The following is a 15,063-nucleotide window of genomic DNA, read 5'->3' on the forward strand; positions in this document are numbered from 1 at the left end:
CCTTGGCTTCCCCTGGCACACAGAAGCCTCTGGAAATCAGCACCGCCAGCGGCGTTCCCAGCTTGGGGCAGCTGCTGCTGGCGGGCAGATGCTGCCAGTTCGACTGCTGCCAAAGGGGAAGAGAGGCAGAGATGTACCCGCACCGGAGCCCTGGGCATGTCCAATAAAGGTGCAAATATGTGGGGAGATTTGTTAGGAAGCATTTCAGCTGTGATGCCAACAGTGGCTTCTCTCCTGGCTCTGTGTGTTCTGGACGAGTAATGCAATGGTTGGCTCTGACAATAAAGAAGTAGATGTTATGTGAATGTACAAATGTATAGTGATGGTTTTGTAATACATCCTCCCATAGTCCTCTTTCCCGTCCCCCTTGTAACAGCCTGGGTAGTCAGGGCATTTGGGGAGGGCTGGCTTGTGACCAGCAGGCAGGGTGTAACAACACCTGACCTCCAGTCAGGATGCAGGAAAGTAATCTCCACCAATGGACAGCAGAGAAAGAGTTGACTGACAAAACTTTTGGAGGTGATAAGGGTATAAAAGGCAGAGCATCCTTTTTGTAAATGGCTGCTAGTCACAGAGACTCCCATTGCCATAATTTTTCTTATTCAGTCCTTTGTTAAGGTTTACTAAACCTTTAAAATTTTAAAAGTGAGAGCCATTTCTCACATATGCAATGCTGTGGCCCATTGTCTTGTTCTGGTTTCCTTTGCTTGGGTCCCATCTGAGTGCTCAGCTGGGGTACAGGCTGTAGGTGCTTGAGGCACTCCTGGAGTTCCTGTTGGATCCCTGAACAACAGGGTTTGGCCCATGAAGGGAATTTTTGCTGCTTTGTGACAGAGAAGAACTTCCCAGGCTCTTTTGTGTTTGCTGTAGGGAAGGTTGGTTATTGCTTTGCATAAACTCACAGACCAACACAGAGCTGTCCCTTTGTGATGTCAGGGCATGGTTGCCCCGTTGTCATAGTGGCATCAGAAGGTTGCCTTGGTGCACGGAAGGCCTGAGTGTCAGAGCAGCCCAAGGCCTGCTGAGAGCAGGAGTCCCCTCCTGGTCCGGGTGTTTGTCAGTGGGAAGCTGCTCACTGACAAGAGGCTTGTTCTTTTAGTGTTGGGGCAAACTTGCACAACACTAATAGCATGATTCACCACCTTGCCAAAGCAGCTTTTGCTGCTTATGGCGTTTCCTTTTCTATTTATTATATAACACACTTTGCACGTAAGTAGAGGTTTCCCTTCTGCTTTGTTAGGGTGTAAAGTAACCTGGCTTTTGTATGTCTTCCTGCTCTTTCTTGGGGGCTGAGTTTCTGATTTTGAAACAGAAAGAGCATTGGGATGCCCCTGCCTTGGTAAAGCTCCTGTCAAGCCGTTCAGCTAAAAGGGGGTGTCTGTAGCCACAGGGGCAGCATTTGCAGGGGAACCTGCAGGGCTTCCATTCCCACCACGGGAGAGTCTGTGGCAGCAGAGTCTGTCATTTCCTCAGTTTGCTGGGACAAGCAAGACACCTTTGAAAATGCAGACTGGCAGAGCTTCTTGGAATGCCTTTTAAAATCTCTGCAGTTGTTCCCAGAATTCAGGGAAAGCTTATTTCTTTTTAAATTTTGTCATGAAAGGATTTACCTGTCTAACTTGATCCTTTACCAAGTGCTTAACTAGTGATTCTCTTTGCAAGGAAATGCAAACTCTAAAGCAGTGAGTGTCTGCCACAGCTCAGGGGGATTTTGGGGAAGCATTTCTGGCCAAGCATTTCCAGCAAATTAAAGAGAATTAGTGCATGCAACTGATTAAAAAAAAACAAAAAAACAAAACAAAAACCAACACAAAAACAACAAAAAAAAAAGACCCGAAGGAGTGGATTTAAAAAGCTGTTTTATGTGTTTTCTAGAACAGGAGCATTGAGTGTTAAAGAACAATTTGGATTTTCTTGGTCATGTTTGTATTCATTTACTGGCTAAACAGGTTGAAGTGTTGAACAGGCTGAAGGCAAAAGCAAGAATACTGTCCTGATCCCTTGCTGGCTGTGTGAATGAAATGTACCTCCTGGAGGGATGTTACAAAATGGGAAATCTTCTCTGTTTGGGTTGACTTTTCTGTTGGATTCAGCAGCCCAGGCAGTTTTCTCACACCATCTGGTTCATTTTCCCTGCCCACTACAGGTCACCTGAAGCATGTATTCAGCAGTGCTGAAGATCCTGAGGTGAGTGAGAAAGGAACATTTCATGTTCCTGGTGTTTAAGAATTGTAGAGGAAGATGTGAGCTTGGCCAGTAGCAGTAGACTGAAGAGGGCCAGCTAGGAAGGCCGAAAGAAAAACCATATTCATGCCTGAAACAAAAGTAACAAAGGCAGCGATAGATATTTTTAAATTTCCTTCTCAGAGTTTGAAGAACTAAAAACCTAGTTTTGAAAAGAGAACGATGCTTGCAGACAGCAGATAGGGAAAATTTAATTAAGATCAATTTCCTGTACAGTTGAATTAGATCATTTTAATTTAAACAGAGGGACTTAGAATCCTATTTCTATCAAACTTTATGATATCTACTTGGAACATGAGGTGGTAGCACAGGAAGGCCATCTTGCAATGGTGCCTGCAGTATCTGAAGTGCAATGGGCACCTTTGTGGCTGGGGAGCTGCGTGGGCCCAAAGGACGCAGGGCTGGCGGCCGTGAGCAGCTGGAGATGAGGCAGCGTGGGGCCAGGGGGCCAAGAAGGCCAAGGGCACGGTGGCTGTGCCAGCAGCAGTGGGGCAGCAGGAGCAGGGCAGGGAGCGTGGCCCTGTGCTGGGCAGCGCTGCGGCCACAGCTGGAGTGCTGTGTGCAGCTGTGGGCCCTGGGAAGCAGAAAGTCATGGAGGGGCTGCAGCGTGGGCACAGAGGGACAGGGGAGCTGGGCAGGGGGTGCAGCACAAGGCCAGGGAGGAGGTGCTGAGGGAGCTTTAGCCTGGACAATGGGGGCTCATGAGGGACCTTCAGGCAGACTTCCATAGATCCCTGCCTTGGATCCATAGAGCCAATGCTCAGCACGAGGGCTGTTTCCCTGCCAAACATCCCTTCACTGCATCCAAGTGCTTTAGACACTGGTGTGGGTAACACTTTCACATTTTGTTTGTTTATTTGTTTGTTTGCTAGAAGGAGAAGCCTTGTGTAATTTCTCCTTCTCCGGGGAGCTTTTTCTCAATCTTTCCTGGCCTTTTTCAAGCCATGGCAGAAACTTTCAGGTTAATGGATCCCGTGTCTTTTGGCTGCCCAGGGAATCAGTGTGTGTTGTGTTTGGGAACTGAGTAGGAAATCAATGCCCTTGCATTCCAGCTGGTGCTCAGAGATTAGAGGAGCTGGGAGGGGCTGGGCTGCATTTCTGATTCCAGCCACTTTAGAACCATCAGTGTGGGCAAGTCCAAGCGAAGAACTTGCCCGAGCACAGATGCACAAAGAGAGCTGTTCCCAGTGCAATGCTCTGGGTCTGATTGCATTCCATAAGGACCTACATGCTCCAGATTCCCCAAGAGTGTGGGTTACTGAAGCAACAGGAGAGCAAGTTCAGGATGGCTGCTGGTTGGGGCACTGCTGCTGAGTGCTGATGTGTGTAGTGACAGAAAGGACAGTAAAGGGAGATTTCAGTAATAAGATCTGTCTATCTATCTATCTATCTATCTATCTATCTATCTAGCTAGCTAGCTAGCTAGCTAGCTAGCTAACTAACTAACTAACTAACTAACTAACTAACTAACTAACTAATTATGTAGCATTTACATAATTGAATCTTCCTGGCTCTGGTCCAAGGCAGTTGGAGGCGCAAAGGTGACCTAAACCATCCCTTTCTGGAGGGGATTACAGACATGTTCCCTTGACCGATTCTGAGTAGGCAGAGATGTTTCCCCCTCCAGAGATGGTGATTTTTCCTCTCAGTACTGTTTTCCTCCTCCAGCCTCTTGTGCCCTGAAGTCTCCAGTTAATTCTTTAAACTTCTGCCTCTCCTAGAGAGGTGGAACAATTCCATGTTTAGGTGGTCTTTGGTGACTCTGGTCATACATGCCATGCCATACATGACACATGGTTTCCTTCACTGGCATCCCCAGGGCTGTGTAAGTGCATTCGTTAATGGGGCCTTATGAGAAACTCTGTTACTGCTGGTCAGAATTCTCCGTTGACAAAAGAGGGAGAAGAAACACCTTGGTCCTCCTCCATATACTGAGGTGGCCATAGAGGTTCTCTGACTTCCATCAGAGATCTTTGCATGCATCCTTATCTCCTGAATGACCCGGTTTTCTAACAAGAGTGTGGATGTCAGGAAGGAGGAATGCTGGTGCAGGCCTGAAGAGAAGGTGAACTCCAGAAGTGTCTCTCACAAGGAGTGAGCTCACCCAGGAAGCCCCTGCAGAGCCAGGATGGAGCTGTGGGACAGGGCGGGGAGTCAGTCACTACTGAAAGACAAACAGGACACGGCAGAAGCAGAGGGAGGCCCTCACCAGACCCTTGAGAAATGCCACCCCTTCCCTGTCAGCTGCCTGAGAGGCTGCTGGAGCTTCAGTCCCAGATGGCCCCTGATTGTAGGGCCAGGGTCACTTTGGAATCTGTGCCTCCCCTCGGGCAGAGAACAACCCAGGAGAGCAGCAGCACAGTGCTTTGGGAACGTGTGAGCCAGGCAGTCTGTGAGTCTTGGCCCACAAAGGGCGTATGGGAAGTTGAAACCCATCTTGTCTTGCTTTCTGTGCAGGTGCTTCTAGAGAAAGAGCAGGAGCACACGGCCTCATCTGAGCTGCCATGCCAGACTCAGGGAGAGCTGTTCCCTGCCCGAGGGCAGGAAGAGCAGCTCAGGCAGCAGGTGGAAGAGCCACAGGAGAATGGCCAGGTAAGCCTGACTGGCCAGGGCACAGAGGGAAGGGCGGGGAGAGGGGCATAAACCAGAGCTCTTGGGACTGAGGAGGCCAGGAGTCCCACAGGCAATGGAGGCACAGAGCCTTGCAATCTGCAGAGATCAGCCCTGGGACAGGAGGTTTGCAATGGAGGCAGATGTGGGGAGGGAAGCAGAAAGAAGGGGCTGAATAAATGTGATTTGGAGGCTGCAAGAGGAAAAAAGCTGAGCCTGATGGCAGCTCTCAGTCCCTTGCTCTGCTTTTGTGTGTACAGAACATCAAGGCAGAGCCACAAGCAGAGCTGCCCGAAGCTCAGAGTGACATCATGGCAGTGAAGAGAAAGAACAAGGAAGACATGGGAAGAATTCAAGAGGAGAATCTCCATCAGCAGAGGGGCGATCAACAAAACCAGGTGAATGAAAGAGTGGCAGCCACTCCACTCATGAAATGTCCTCTCTTTTGTTTATTAGAGAACATGAAGGAACAGCTGGATGCAGAGCTTCAGACAGCTCACAGTATGATCAAGGCAAGGCATAAGCGGCTGGAGGAAGAAATGAAAATCATCAGAGAGAAACTTAATCGCTTCCGTCAGTCTCTGCAAAACCAAGTGAGTGAAAGAGGGATGCAGCCACTGCAGTCACCAATCTGGTGGTTTCTGCCCTTCTTGCCTTTCCAGTGCAGAGCAGCAGGGAGTGGGGCCATGCCTCTGAGTGCCATGCTGCTGTAGTGTGTGTATCACAGTCCCTCTGAAGGACATTTCCTGGTGTGCTGAATCTCAACATCTGCCCTGGACAGTGAAACTTGTCCTTTGGCCTTTTGGCCAGCAGTCATCCAAATTGATTCCTGCTGGCCTGTTCCTGCTCTCCTTTTTTCTTGAGGTGTTTTTACAGTGGAACTTGGTGACCCAGATGGAGGATTGAAACAAGCTGTTGTATCCCCTGTCAATCTGTTCTTTGCCTTTCCTCACAGTCGATGACTCCTGGCCGACAGGGACAAGCTGTAGTGTCTGACTGCTTTGTTCTGTTTGACTTGAGGTGCAAGTGTTGACATCTCACCGGGCAGCCTGTGAAGACTTGCAGGGAATGTGTGGCAATGAAGGACCCCAAGTTAGGAGTGAGGCACAGGACCAGTGCCCACCAGAAATGCTCCAGGTCCAGCACATCATGGGCTCTGAACCTGCTGCTGCAGCAGCATCACCTCGAGGAAGCCCTTCTGTGAAACCTGGGAACTCAGGCTCGGGCACATCCCGGGAACAGGAGACTGAGGAGGAGTACCTGGAGCTGCTGGGTACGTCTGGGGTGTTTCTTATCTGAGGGACAGTGTGTTGTGTGCAGGTGTCAGCAGAGCTGTACCAAATGCTCCTCCTGAGCTCGGTGTCACAGGGCCATTTAGGACTCCCCAGAGGCAGTGCTGTGCTCCGGGGCAGCGAGAGAGCTCTGGGTGTTCCTGCTGCCTCTGAGGGCACCTGGCACTGGCTTGGGTTTGCCTGAGCTTCCCTCTCTGCTAAAGGCTGAAGCAGGGATTGTTCTTGGATCAGCAGAAGGCTGTGACCTAGCAAATGATCTAGGCAAGTCCTGTGTGCTAGTGGCCAAACTGAACAGAATTTTTAGCTTCCTAAATTCTCCTTAGACTCCTGACTTCCAACCAGTCATCACAGCAAAAAAACTTCACAGAAATGGACTGACTTTGGAGTTTTGTCTTTTTAGTTGGGGATTTTTTTTGGGGGGGAGGTGGGGTGGGATTGCTTTTCTGTTGTTCATTTTTGGTGGGGGTTTTTTGTTGTGTTTTTCTCCATCCTGAAGGAGCCCTTCTACCCCACGTTTTACTGATGTCATTTTTATGACTGTTACTGTTACCACTACTACATCTGCAGTTTATTTTCATGAGAATGCTATATTTTTGTCAAGAAGAGAATGCTATCTTTTTGTCAATAAGAACTACTTTGAAAGAACATCAGGTTACAGGACAAATAGAGAGCACAAGGTGTTTTCCATGTGCCCCCAAAGAAAAAACAGAGACTTTGATAACAAACTTTATTTAATCTTCTAGTTTTATGCTTATCAAGATGTGTCCAGGAGACACATCCAAGTGGCGTGATCAGATAAAACTGTACTGCGGGCATTTCTCAGGAGAGAGCCTCCAGCCCAGCCATGGTATATCCCTCATATCCATGGCACTTTTCCATACCTGATTCCCACTCTTTCCCATGACTGTTAGAATCCTACCCATTGGCCCAGGCCCTGCTCAGATCTGTCTCTAGGAAAACACATCAAGCCCTTTGTGATTCTGCAGCACAACCCAATGAATCTGTTTCTTGCCCGTAACAGCTGCCAGTGCTGTGCTCTCAGATAAGAGACCTGGTGGGGCTGAGACCAGAGCCCAGTGCATTCTGTGTCTGCCATCACCAGTTGGGACAAAAAGGGCACTGATCTGTGCCTCGGTGTGGCTGATCTCAAAGCCCATGCTGTTGTGTCCTGAATGGGGGCAACAGCTTGTCTGGGGCTCAGGCTCACTCTGGCTTCTTCCCATCAGTGCCTGTCAGTGCTCATGCTTGGCTTTGCCAGCCTTGTTGTGGTCGCTGCCCTGTCCCTGAGGGCTGGAGGGACTGCACAGGCTGGAGCCTTCCTTAGCTGGGAGAGGGGCAGCTTTGAGCTCAGCCTGCTCATAAACATGTCAGGGTCCTGATGCTGAAAGCCCCGTCAGGATTGGTTACAGCTGGAGCTGCTCTGGTTTACAAATGGGACAGCATTCCTTTGGCAAACTGCTGGAAGGTGGGGAAGATGTCCTCCTCTCCTGGGATTGTATGTCCCTGTGCTTTGTTTCCTGTCAAGAGAACTCTTCAAAGGACTGTACAAATCAGTCTCTGTGCTGGCCACCTGTGCTGCAGGGCTGTCTGCCTGGTTGTGGTTGTTGTTACCCAGCCGACCACAAAGGGCTCAGAGCTCCAGGCGCTGGGGCTGCCTTTTGTATCTCCTGGAAGCTGGGATCTCTGCCTTAAAGTCAGCATCTTGCATTTTGTTTCCCTCAGGGAGAATGGTGAACACCACTGAAAATCCCCTGATGAAATACACGTATCTGAATTATATGGGCAGCGGGTGAGTCCAACAGCAGTTACTCCTGTACAACCATGGGCCAGGTGTTTTTGGGGTGGAATGTCTATCCAGCGTGAAGTCAGGCCAGCTGCAAAGATGATCACACACTGGGGATAGATTGTCCCATCTCTCAATGCTGCTCAGAATTTGTGAGTGGGCTCAGAAGGCATTGTCAGAGATGCCTTGCTACCGAGATCTTGCCTGCATCAAGGAACAGGACCTGGAAGGTCTCCTTGTCTCTCAAGTGTGGGACAGCTCTGTGTTAATTTCTTTAGCATTTTGTGTATGTCTCAAAATCATACTGGCACACTAATGAAAAGAGAAGAAACTTGCTTGCCTGAAAGAGCAACCTATGCCCTATCAAAGCTGTGAGATAACAGTTCCCAGGAACAATTCTTTCCCCAGGTTTGAAGAGGGAAACACTCTGTGGTCAGGATAGGAACCACACTGTTTAGACAGTGAAACCCAAGAGGAAAGACTAACCTCCCTTTAGAAATTGAACCCCAGTGCTTCAGGAACAGGCCCAGTGCCCATGCACTTGAGAGGAAAATGCATCATCTGCCTCCTGGCAGAGCCCTCCTGCATCCTGCAGGTTTTGACACTTCCAGCAGAGATCTCCTGTGTGGGCTGGCTTTCACTGCAAGATCTAAACAGCTTCTCCTTTCTCTGCTTCTGTTTTGTTTCTAGGACTTTTGGAGATGTTTTCAGAGCACTCGACAGTGCCACAGGAGGAGAGGTAAATGTCAACAGCCCCTGCAGGCGCTGCTGCACTCGAGGGCTTTCCCCTCTGGTGTGAGCTGTGGCTGGAGCTTTGGGCAGAGCTGTGCTGAAAAGGCACAAGAAGCAAAGACTGGTGCCAGCCCACAGAACACATTTGGGACTTTGTCCTCCTCAGCTGCCTGAAGGAAGGCATGGAGGGCAGCGGTTCCTTTCAGAGAAGGACGCGCTCACTCGCTCTCCATTGCTAAAACAAAGGTGGTGCCTGCGAGCACCTCACTGCTCTTTGGGGCTGCAGCTTCAGAGTCCTGAATTCTCATTTCTGGCTGCCAGCAAATCCATCTGAAAGTTACTGGTAGTTCCTTAGCCACCTGCAGTGCTGCACTTGGGAACTGCACGTAGGGAGAGATCTGCAAGGCGTCCCTGAAAGCCCTAAGCCCTGCCCACATCACAAGATGTACCCACAGAGTATTAAGGCATGGATTCCTTCTTCTGAGTCCCAAACAAAGCAGCAGAGAGTGTGGTCAGCGGTTTGTGGGTGATAACTGAGACACCGCTGTTACCAAGTGGTCAAGGCCAAATGTCAGTGGCCCCACGTGTCCTGTAACTGGCTCCCAAGGGAGCAGAGAAATGGGCTGTTGGAATGTCAGTTCCTGATTACTGCAGTGCCTAATCACAAGGCAGTTTGGCACAGCTCAGCTGTGTCATTGCAAAATCACTCGCTCCACGTGCCTTGTGGTCTCGTGCCACCAACCTCTCAAGTTACTGATTTTCAATGTCATTTTAGGTGGCAATAAAAAAAATAAATCTTCAAGGAGTGAGGAGGAAGGAGCTAACCTTTAATGAAATAATGATCATGAAGAGGTATAGGAGTCCCAATGTTGTGAATTATTTAGACAGGTGAGAGGTCATGGTCTTATCCCATGGATGTGTGTTTACATAAAGCAAACATGAGAGGTTCAAAACCCACTTTGGTCAGTGGCAGCAAGTAAAGCTGTTAATTTTTATTTATTCATATTTCTCTCCTCATCTCCAATGGATGAGAAGAGAGTGCATCTTGTCTGCATGAGTCTTCCCTGGCACACCTAGTTTGATAATTACTCCAAAATTATTCAAAACCTGGATCAGCTGTATCTTCCTAACTCAATAGCCTCAAAGTTCACTGCCTCCACATTTATTTGGGATTGATTTTTTAAAGTTTCTTAAGTGCAGATGAACCATCCTAAAGTGGATTTCCCTTGGATTGTTGCCCCTCTTTGCCATTGCTCTGCATGCCAGGAAGACTAGGTGCTTATTTCCAGAAACACCATGCCTGACATGTTTTTTATCTGGGCTGTTTCTAAACTGCACTTTTCATTTGCTGCCCATCTAAGACATCTCCTTTTTCACAGATGTGTCTTTCTCTTTGAGACTGCTCAGATTGCAAATAATGCACAGCCAAGAGGGAATGTCTATTCCTTTGATTCTGTCCTTGTCACAAAGGCATCTGGAAATAAGAAACCTGGAAGCTAAAAATCAACATAGCCATGCATGTTCATCTCTACCCCCTTGTTTCCTTCTTTCAGCTACCTTCTGGGCGAGGAACTCTTGCTGGTTATAGAGTACATGGATGGAGGTGTCCTGAGCGACATCGTCAGCCAGACCTGCCTGTCAGAAGATGAGATGGCAGCCATCAGTCGGGAGGTCAGCAATCCCAGCTGTGTTTCCAAGGGCTTGGGCAGGATTGTCTGGGAAACAGGGGCTCAGAACAGGAGAGGTTTCCTGTGCTGAGCTTTGTTTCTGTGTTGCTGGTATGCTATGGGCAAGTAAAAGCATCTCAAGTGAAAGGCCTGCCAGTGCCCCTGCACTCCCTGTACTCAGTGCCAGCACTCTTATCTCCTGCTGTTGTATTCTCGCTCTGTCTCTTGTATTTGTATTTGCTGTTCTCCACCTTGCCTCTCTACATGTTTGCCTGGAGTCTGTCTTCACTGCATTCCTTGCCTGTAAAAGCAAAGGTGCTGGTGGCAGGATTTGAAACAAACAGCAAAGAAAGAAGAGAGAGACTCGTTTCTCTCAGTGCTCAGCTAAAAAGGATAGGAGTGCAGCCAGAATGCTCTTTGCTTCTGAGCCCATGCGCTGCAGCAGGAGTCATCCTGGCTGGTTGGCAGGGGACAGCCTACAACAGCAGGTGCTGTTGCTCTTTCAAAAGCTGACGTGCCTTTCCTCAGAAAGGTCCTGCTCTGCAAGTGTTGGAGCAGCAAGCTCTTCCTCTCAGTGGCCATTACTGTTCTGCCATTACTCCCCATTCCCCTGGAGAGGGAATCTTTTAGATTCTTTGTTTCCTTTCTTGTGTGATGAAATCACATCACTCATTTTTGCCCTTCTGTTTCTGTTTTCTCGCTCAGTGCCTGCAAGGACTGGATTTTCTTCATTCAAATGATGTGATCCATCGAGACGTGAAGAGTGACAACATCCTTCTCAGAACCGACGGTTCTGTCAAACTGGGTCAGTATATTCTTGGTCAGGTGCAGCGTTCCCAGGGATGTGGGTGTGGGGCTGCTTGGCGTGACTGCCAGCTCCCCAAAAATGGTGCTGGTGGCAGTGCAGGGACCCCTGCTGCGAGCTGAGGGCACAGTTGCAACGTGCACAGAGGTAGAAGGAGCCACAAGCAGTCAAGAGTGGCCTTGCTCTGTGTGGGTCCCTTCCAGAGGGAGGGAGTTACAAGTCTAAAGTTTGCAAAGAACAAAATCCACTGCTAGAGGCAGTGTAAAACATGGGGGGATTTTTAAAGTCGCCAATGCCAGGAGATTCAACAGAGCAATTTCAAACTTCTGCCGGGGAATTCTTTTGCTTGCTTTCCTAACTGCACAGAATTCAGATAAAACCAGTATTTTGCTTTCTCCTCAGCTGATTTTGGCCTCGCTACTCAGCTCACCCCTGAGCAGAGCAGACGGTGCTCGGTAACCGGGACTCCTTGGTGGATGGCGCCTGAAGTGGTGACAGGTCAACCATATGGTCCCAAAGTGGACATATGGTCTTTTGGAATTGTGGGAATTGAAATGATAGAACAAGAACCTCCTTACTTGGGCGAAAGTTCTGGCACGGTAAGGAGCAAATACTCACTGATCCCACTGTCTTTCTCACCTGTCCCATGTCCTGTGTGCCACTGGACAAAATCCCATTGCCATCTCCTGGAACTACTTCCACCAAGGTCCCCTCCTACAAATGTCCCTGCAACACATCAGCATCTGCTGGACTTTTGGTTGCATCAGTGGGGGAACTCAAGCCTTACCACATGCAAACAAACTCCAAACAAACTCCATTCTCACTCAACACTTTCCTTTGGGTTAGTGGTTCCAGTTCTTTTGTCTGTGTAGATGGCCTTAATAACAGGAAAAAAGCATCTTAAAAGTGTTGTTATCTTTCCAGAAATGAAGGAAGGATACCCAAACCCAACAAAGTTTCTAAAACCGTGGTCTTTAGAGAGGAACCTAACCCTGTGTGCAGTTTCTTCTCACTGGAAAACATGGGCATGAGGGTGTAATGCACAGTCTCTTCTGCTTCTTGTGCAGTGCTGCTGAAACACTCAGTGACCGTGTTTCTCTCCTAGCCCAAGCAACATTCTGCACGTCACCAAGCCAGAGCCTGGTGATGTGGAGAGCCTGCCAAAACCTCCTGTTTGTTTCCTGGCACTTTCTGTCATGGGCCTACCATTAATGCATTGACTTGAGCAGCCAAATGACTAGAGGGTTTCCATAGGGATGGAACCTCTCCTTCTTCTGACCTAGACGATTTTTCTTTTGCTGCAAAAATGGGAAGCTGAAATTTTCAGACTGCTGAGAGACAGAGCTGCAGGTGGCTCCTGTGTGCCCAAGCAGGCATTTTCATCCCAATACATTTGTGCAGGCATCTTAATGTGTCTGTGTTGAAGAGGAGATTGTAAATGTTTGTTTCCCTACCTGGGTATTAACTGATGGATTTTCTTTCTTTTCTTCCAATTCCCATTGTTTTCAAGAACAGCACAAAAAGCTTGATGAGTTTTGTTCTAGGGCACGTGCTCTTAAAGGACCAACAAGCACCGCAGAGATGCCTTTCATGTACTAACCCTTCAAATTAGCTAGTATAGCAAAGTCCCTCTTCCAAAAACCATCTCAAGCTGGCATGAATCCTCAGAGAAGCAAATGTCCTTTTGCTGATGTAGTTCCCACTAACTAGGTCAGGCAATGAAATCAGCTGCCAAGGCAAGATCTGCAGGATGGTGGAAAAGCTGTGGCTGCATCGGGGTTTGGGTTTTTGGTTGGTAAAGGAAAGTCATCTCTGGGTCTGTGCCAGGGCAGAAACTGCCACTGAAGAACAGAGGTTTAAAAAAGGGATGTGGGAGAGCCTTAGAGATGTGAAAGCAGGAGGTGGAGCCTGGTGTCTCCTTTCTCTCCAGGCTACATACCTGATAGCCACAGTAGGGACTCCACAGCTGCGGCAGCCCAAGCTCCTCTCGGCTTTGCTGCGTGACTTCCTGAGCTGCTGCCTGCAGACAGACGAGGAGCAGCGCTGGTCTGCCAAGGAGCTCCTGCAGGTAAAATGTGAAGGGGCTGCAGGTGAAACAGGCTCTGAGGGATGGGCTCCTCCTCCACTCAAGTCCAAGGCAGCAGATGAGCCCCCTTCCTCCTCACCTCCACTCTTGCTGCTCTTCAAATGAAAATGGTGAGGAATCCTAGACTGGGCTGGGCTGGCAGGGCCCTGTAAATGTCCTCTGGTGCAAGTGTCCTGCAGTGAGCAGGGACATCTTTAAAGAGATCAGGTTGCTCAGAGCCCTTTGCCACCGGAGCCGGAATGGTTGCAGGGATGGGGCTCCTACAAGCTCTTGGGGCAAGCTATGCCAGGGTCACACCATGCTCCGAGTAAACAAGTTCTTCCTTAGACCTACTCTGATTAGGTGCCCTTAGTGTTTAAAAATATTTGTGCATATCCTATTGTAACTGACCCTGTTAAAAAAGATGTCCCCCACTTTCTTCAAAGCCACTCTGAAGTCTTGGAAAGTGGCAATAAATTCTCCCTGGGGCCTGTCCTTCACAAAACTGAATAACTCCAGCTCCCTCTGCATTTCCTGTGAGGAGAGGTGCTCTGTCCTCTGACTGTGTCTGTTGCCCTCTTCTGTGATTTGGTGGAGTGTTCAGTTTTATCTAATGGCAAAAGAATTGAAGTAGAGCAATGCAGGGTACAGAGACATGAAATGGTGGTGGAGGAACCCAAGGAAGCCAGTCCCAGCCTAGGGGTCAGAGATTTGGCTGTGGGCAGGAGGGGCTGTGGGGGGCTCACTGTGAGCCTCTGAGGGGCCCTGATTTGTGCCCCCCAGCCCACCCTCAGAGGTTTCTGCCACGCAAACAGGGACAGCTGGGAGGGACTTGTCCCAGCCCCATCTGCTGCCTGGCATGCTCAAGCAGACGGGAACTGTGCCAGGGTTATTGCCAGGTTGTGTGGCAGAGAGGGAACTGCAGGGCCCAGTGCCACTGGGCTGGCCCTGCTGGGAAGGAAGGTGCCATCCAGCACACGAGGGGCAGGGCATGGAAAGGCAGACACTGCTTTCTGTCCCTGTGGGAATCAGCACAGTGCCTGTCTTTCAAAGGCAGGGACCTATGTGAGTCATTGGAGTTTCCTGAAAGGAAGAAAACCCAGGGACAGAAAGCGCCATTTCTAGAGCACTGGCAGGGCAAAAATCCCAGCATGATGAAGACATCACAATAAACAGATGAGTGGGATTCTGGGCCAGGTTTGCCTGTGATGGCAAGGTCTTGCACATTGGGGATGACTGGGGAGCAGATGGTCCCATTGCTCCTCTTTCTGGGTCTTTCCAGGAACTTGATGTATCCTGATTGAGTCCCTGAAGCAATGAGCTTGGAAAGTAATGGTTCACTGTTCTTTGTTGTATTTTTTTTTTCCGGTGGACAGCATCCATTTGTAACTTCAGCCAAGCCACCATTCATCCTGGCACAAGTCATCAACTCAGTGAAGAAGACGAATAATCCTAACCCTAAACTCTAAACCTAAAACCTAACCCTAACCTTAAATGCTAACCCAAACCCTAACCCTATCCCTATCTCTATCCCTTACCCTTTCCCTTACCCTTTCCCTAACCCCAATCCTAAGCCTAAACCAAAGCCTAAACCTAAACCCAAACCTGAACCTAAATCTAAATCTAAGCCTAAGCCTAAGCCTAAGCCTAACCCTAACCCTAGGAGACGAGAACATAGCAATCATGTCAAGATGTTATCTCTGTTACCAATTTAGAGTAGGATTGTAGAGTAGGGTTGCTAAAGAGATTTGTAGCATAGAATTATAGATTAGAGTTGTAATTAATAAAGTTTCTGAAACATCAACTCACTTGGAAGATTCTCCTTCTTCTGACCCCTTCAGAAAATTCAAAATTTTTTTCTGAAT

The 15,063-nt window shown here is 48.8% G+C and overlaps 1 protein-coding gene across 1 annotated transcript; it reads left to right on the forward strand.

The window, feature by feature from the left end:
* The first annotated feature begins 11,077 nt into the window (after positions 1-11,077).
* On the forward strand, positions 11,078-14,667 carry LOC132080786 (serine/threonine-protein kinase PAK 1-like). The gene is made up of 4 exons (XM_059484065.1): positions 11,078-11,133; positions 11,536-11,732; positions 13,064-13,201; positions 14,575-14,667. The coding sequence occupies exons 2-4, from the start codon at positions 11,610-11,612 to the stop codon at positions 14,665-14,667; spliced, it is 354 nt and encodes a 117-aa protein (XP_059340048.1). The 5' UTR covers positions 11,078-11,133; positions 11,536-11,609.
* Positions 14,668-15,063: the final 396 nt, after the last annotated feature.

This window comes from Ammospiza nelsoni, chromosome 17 (assembly GCF_027579445.1).
Source record: "Ammospiza nelsoni isolate bAmmNel1 chromosome 17, bAmmNel1.pri, whole genome shotgun sequence".
In the NCBI taxonomy this organism is placed as follows: Eukaryota; Metazoa; Chordata; class Aves; order Passeriformes; family Passerellidae; genus Ammospiza; species Ammospiza nelsoni.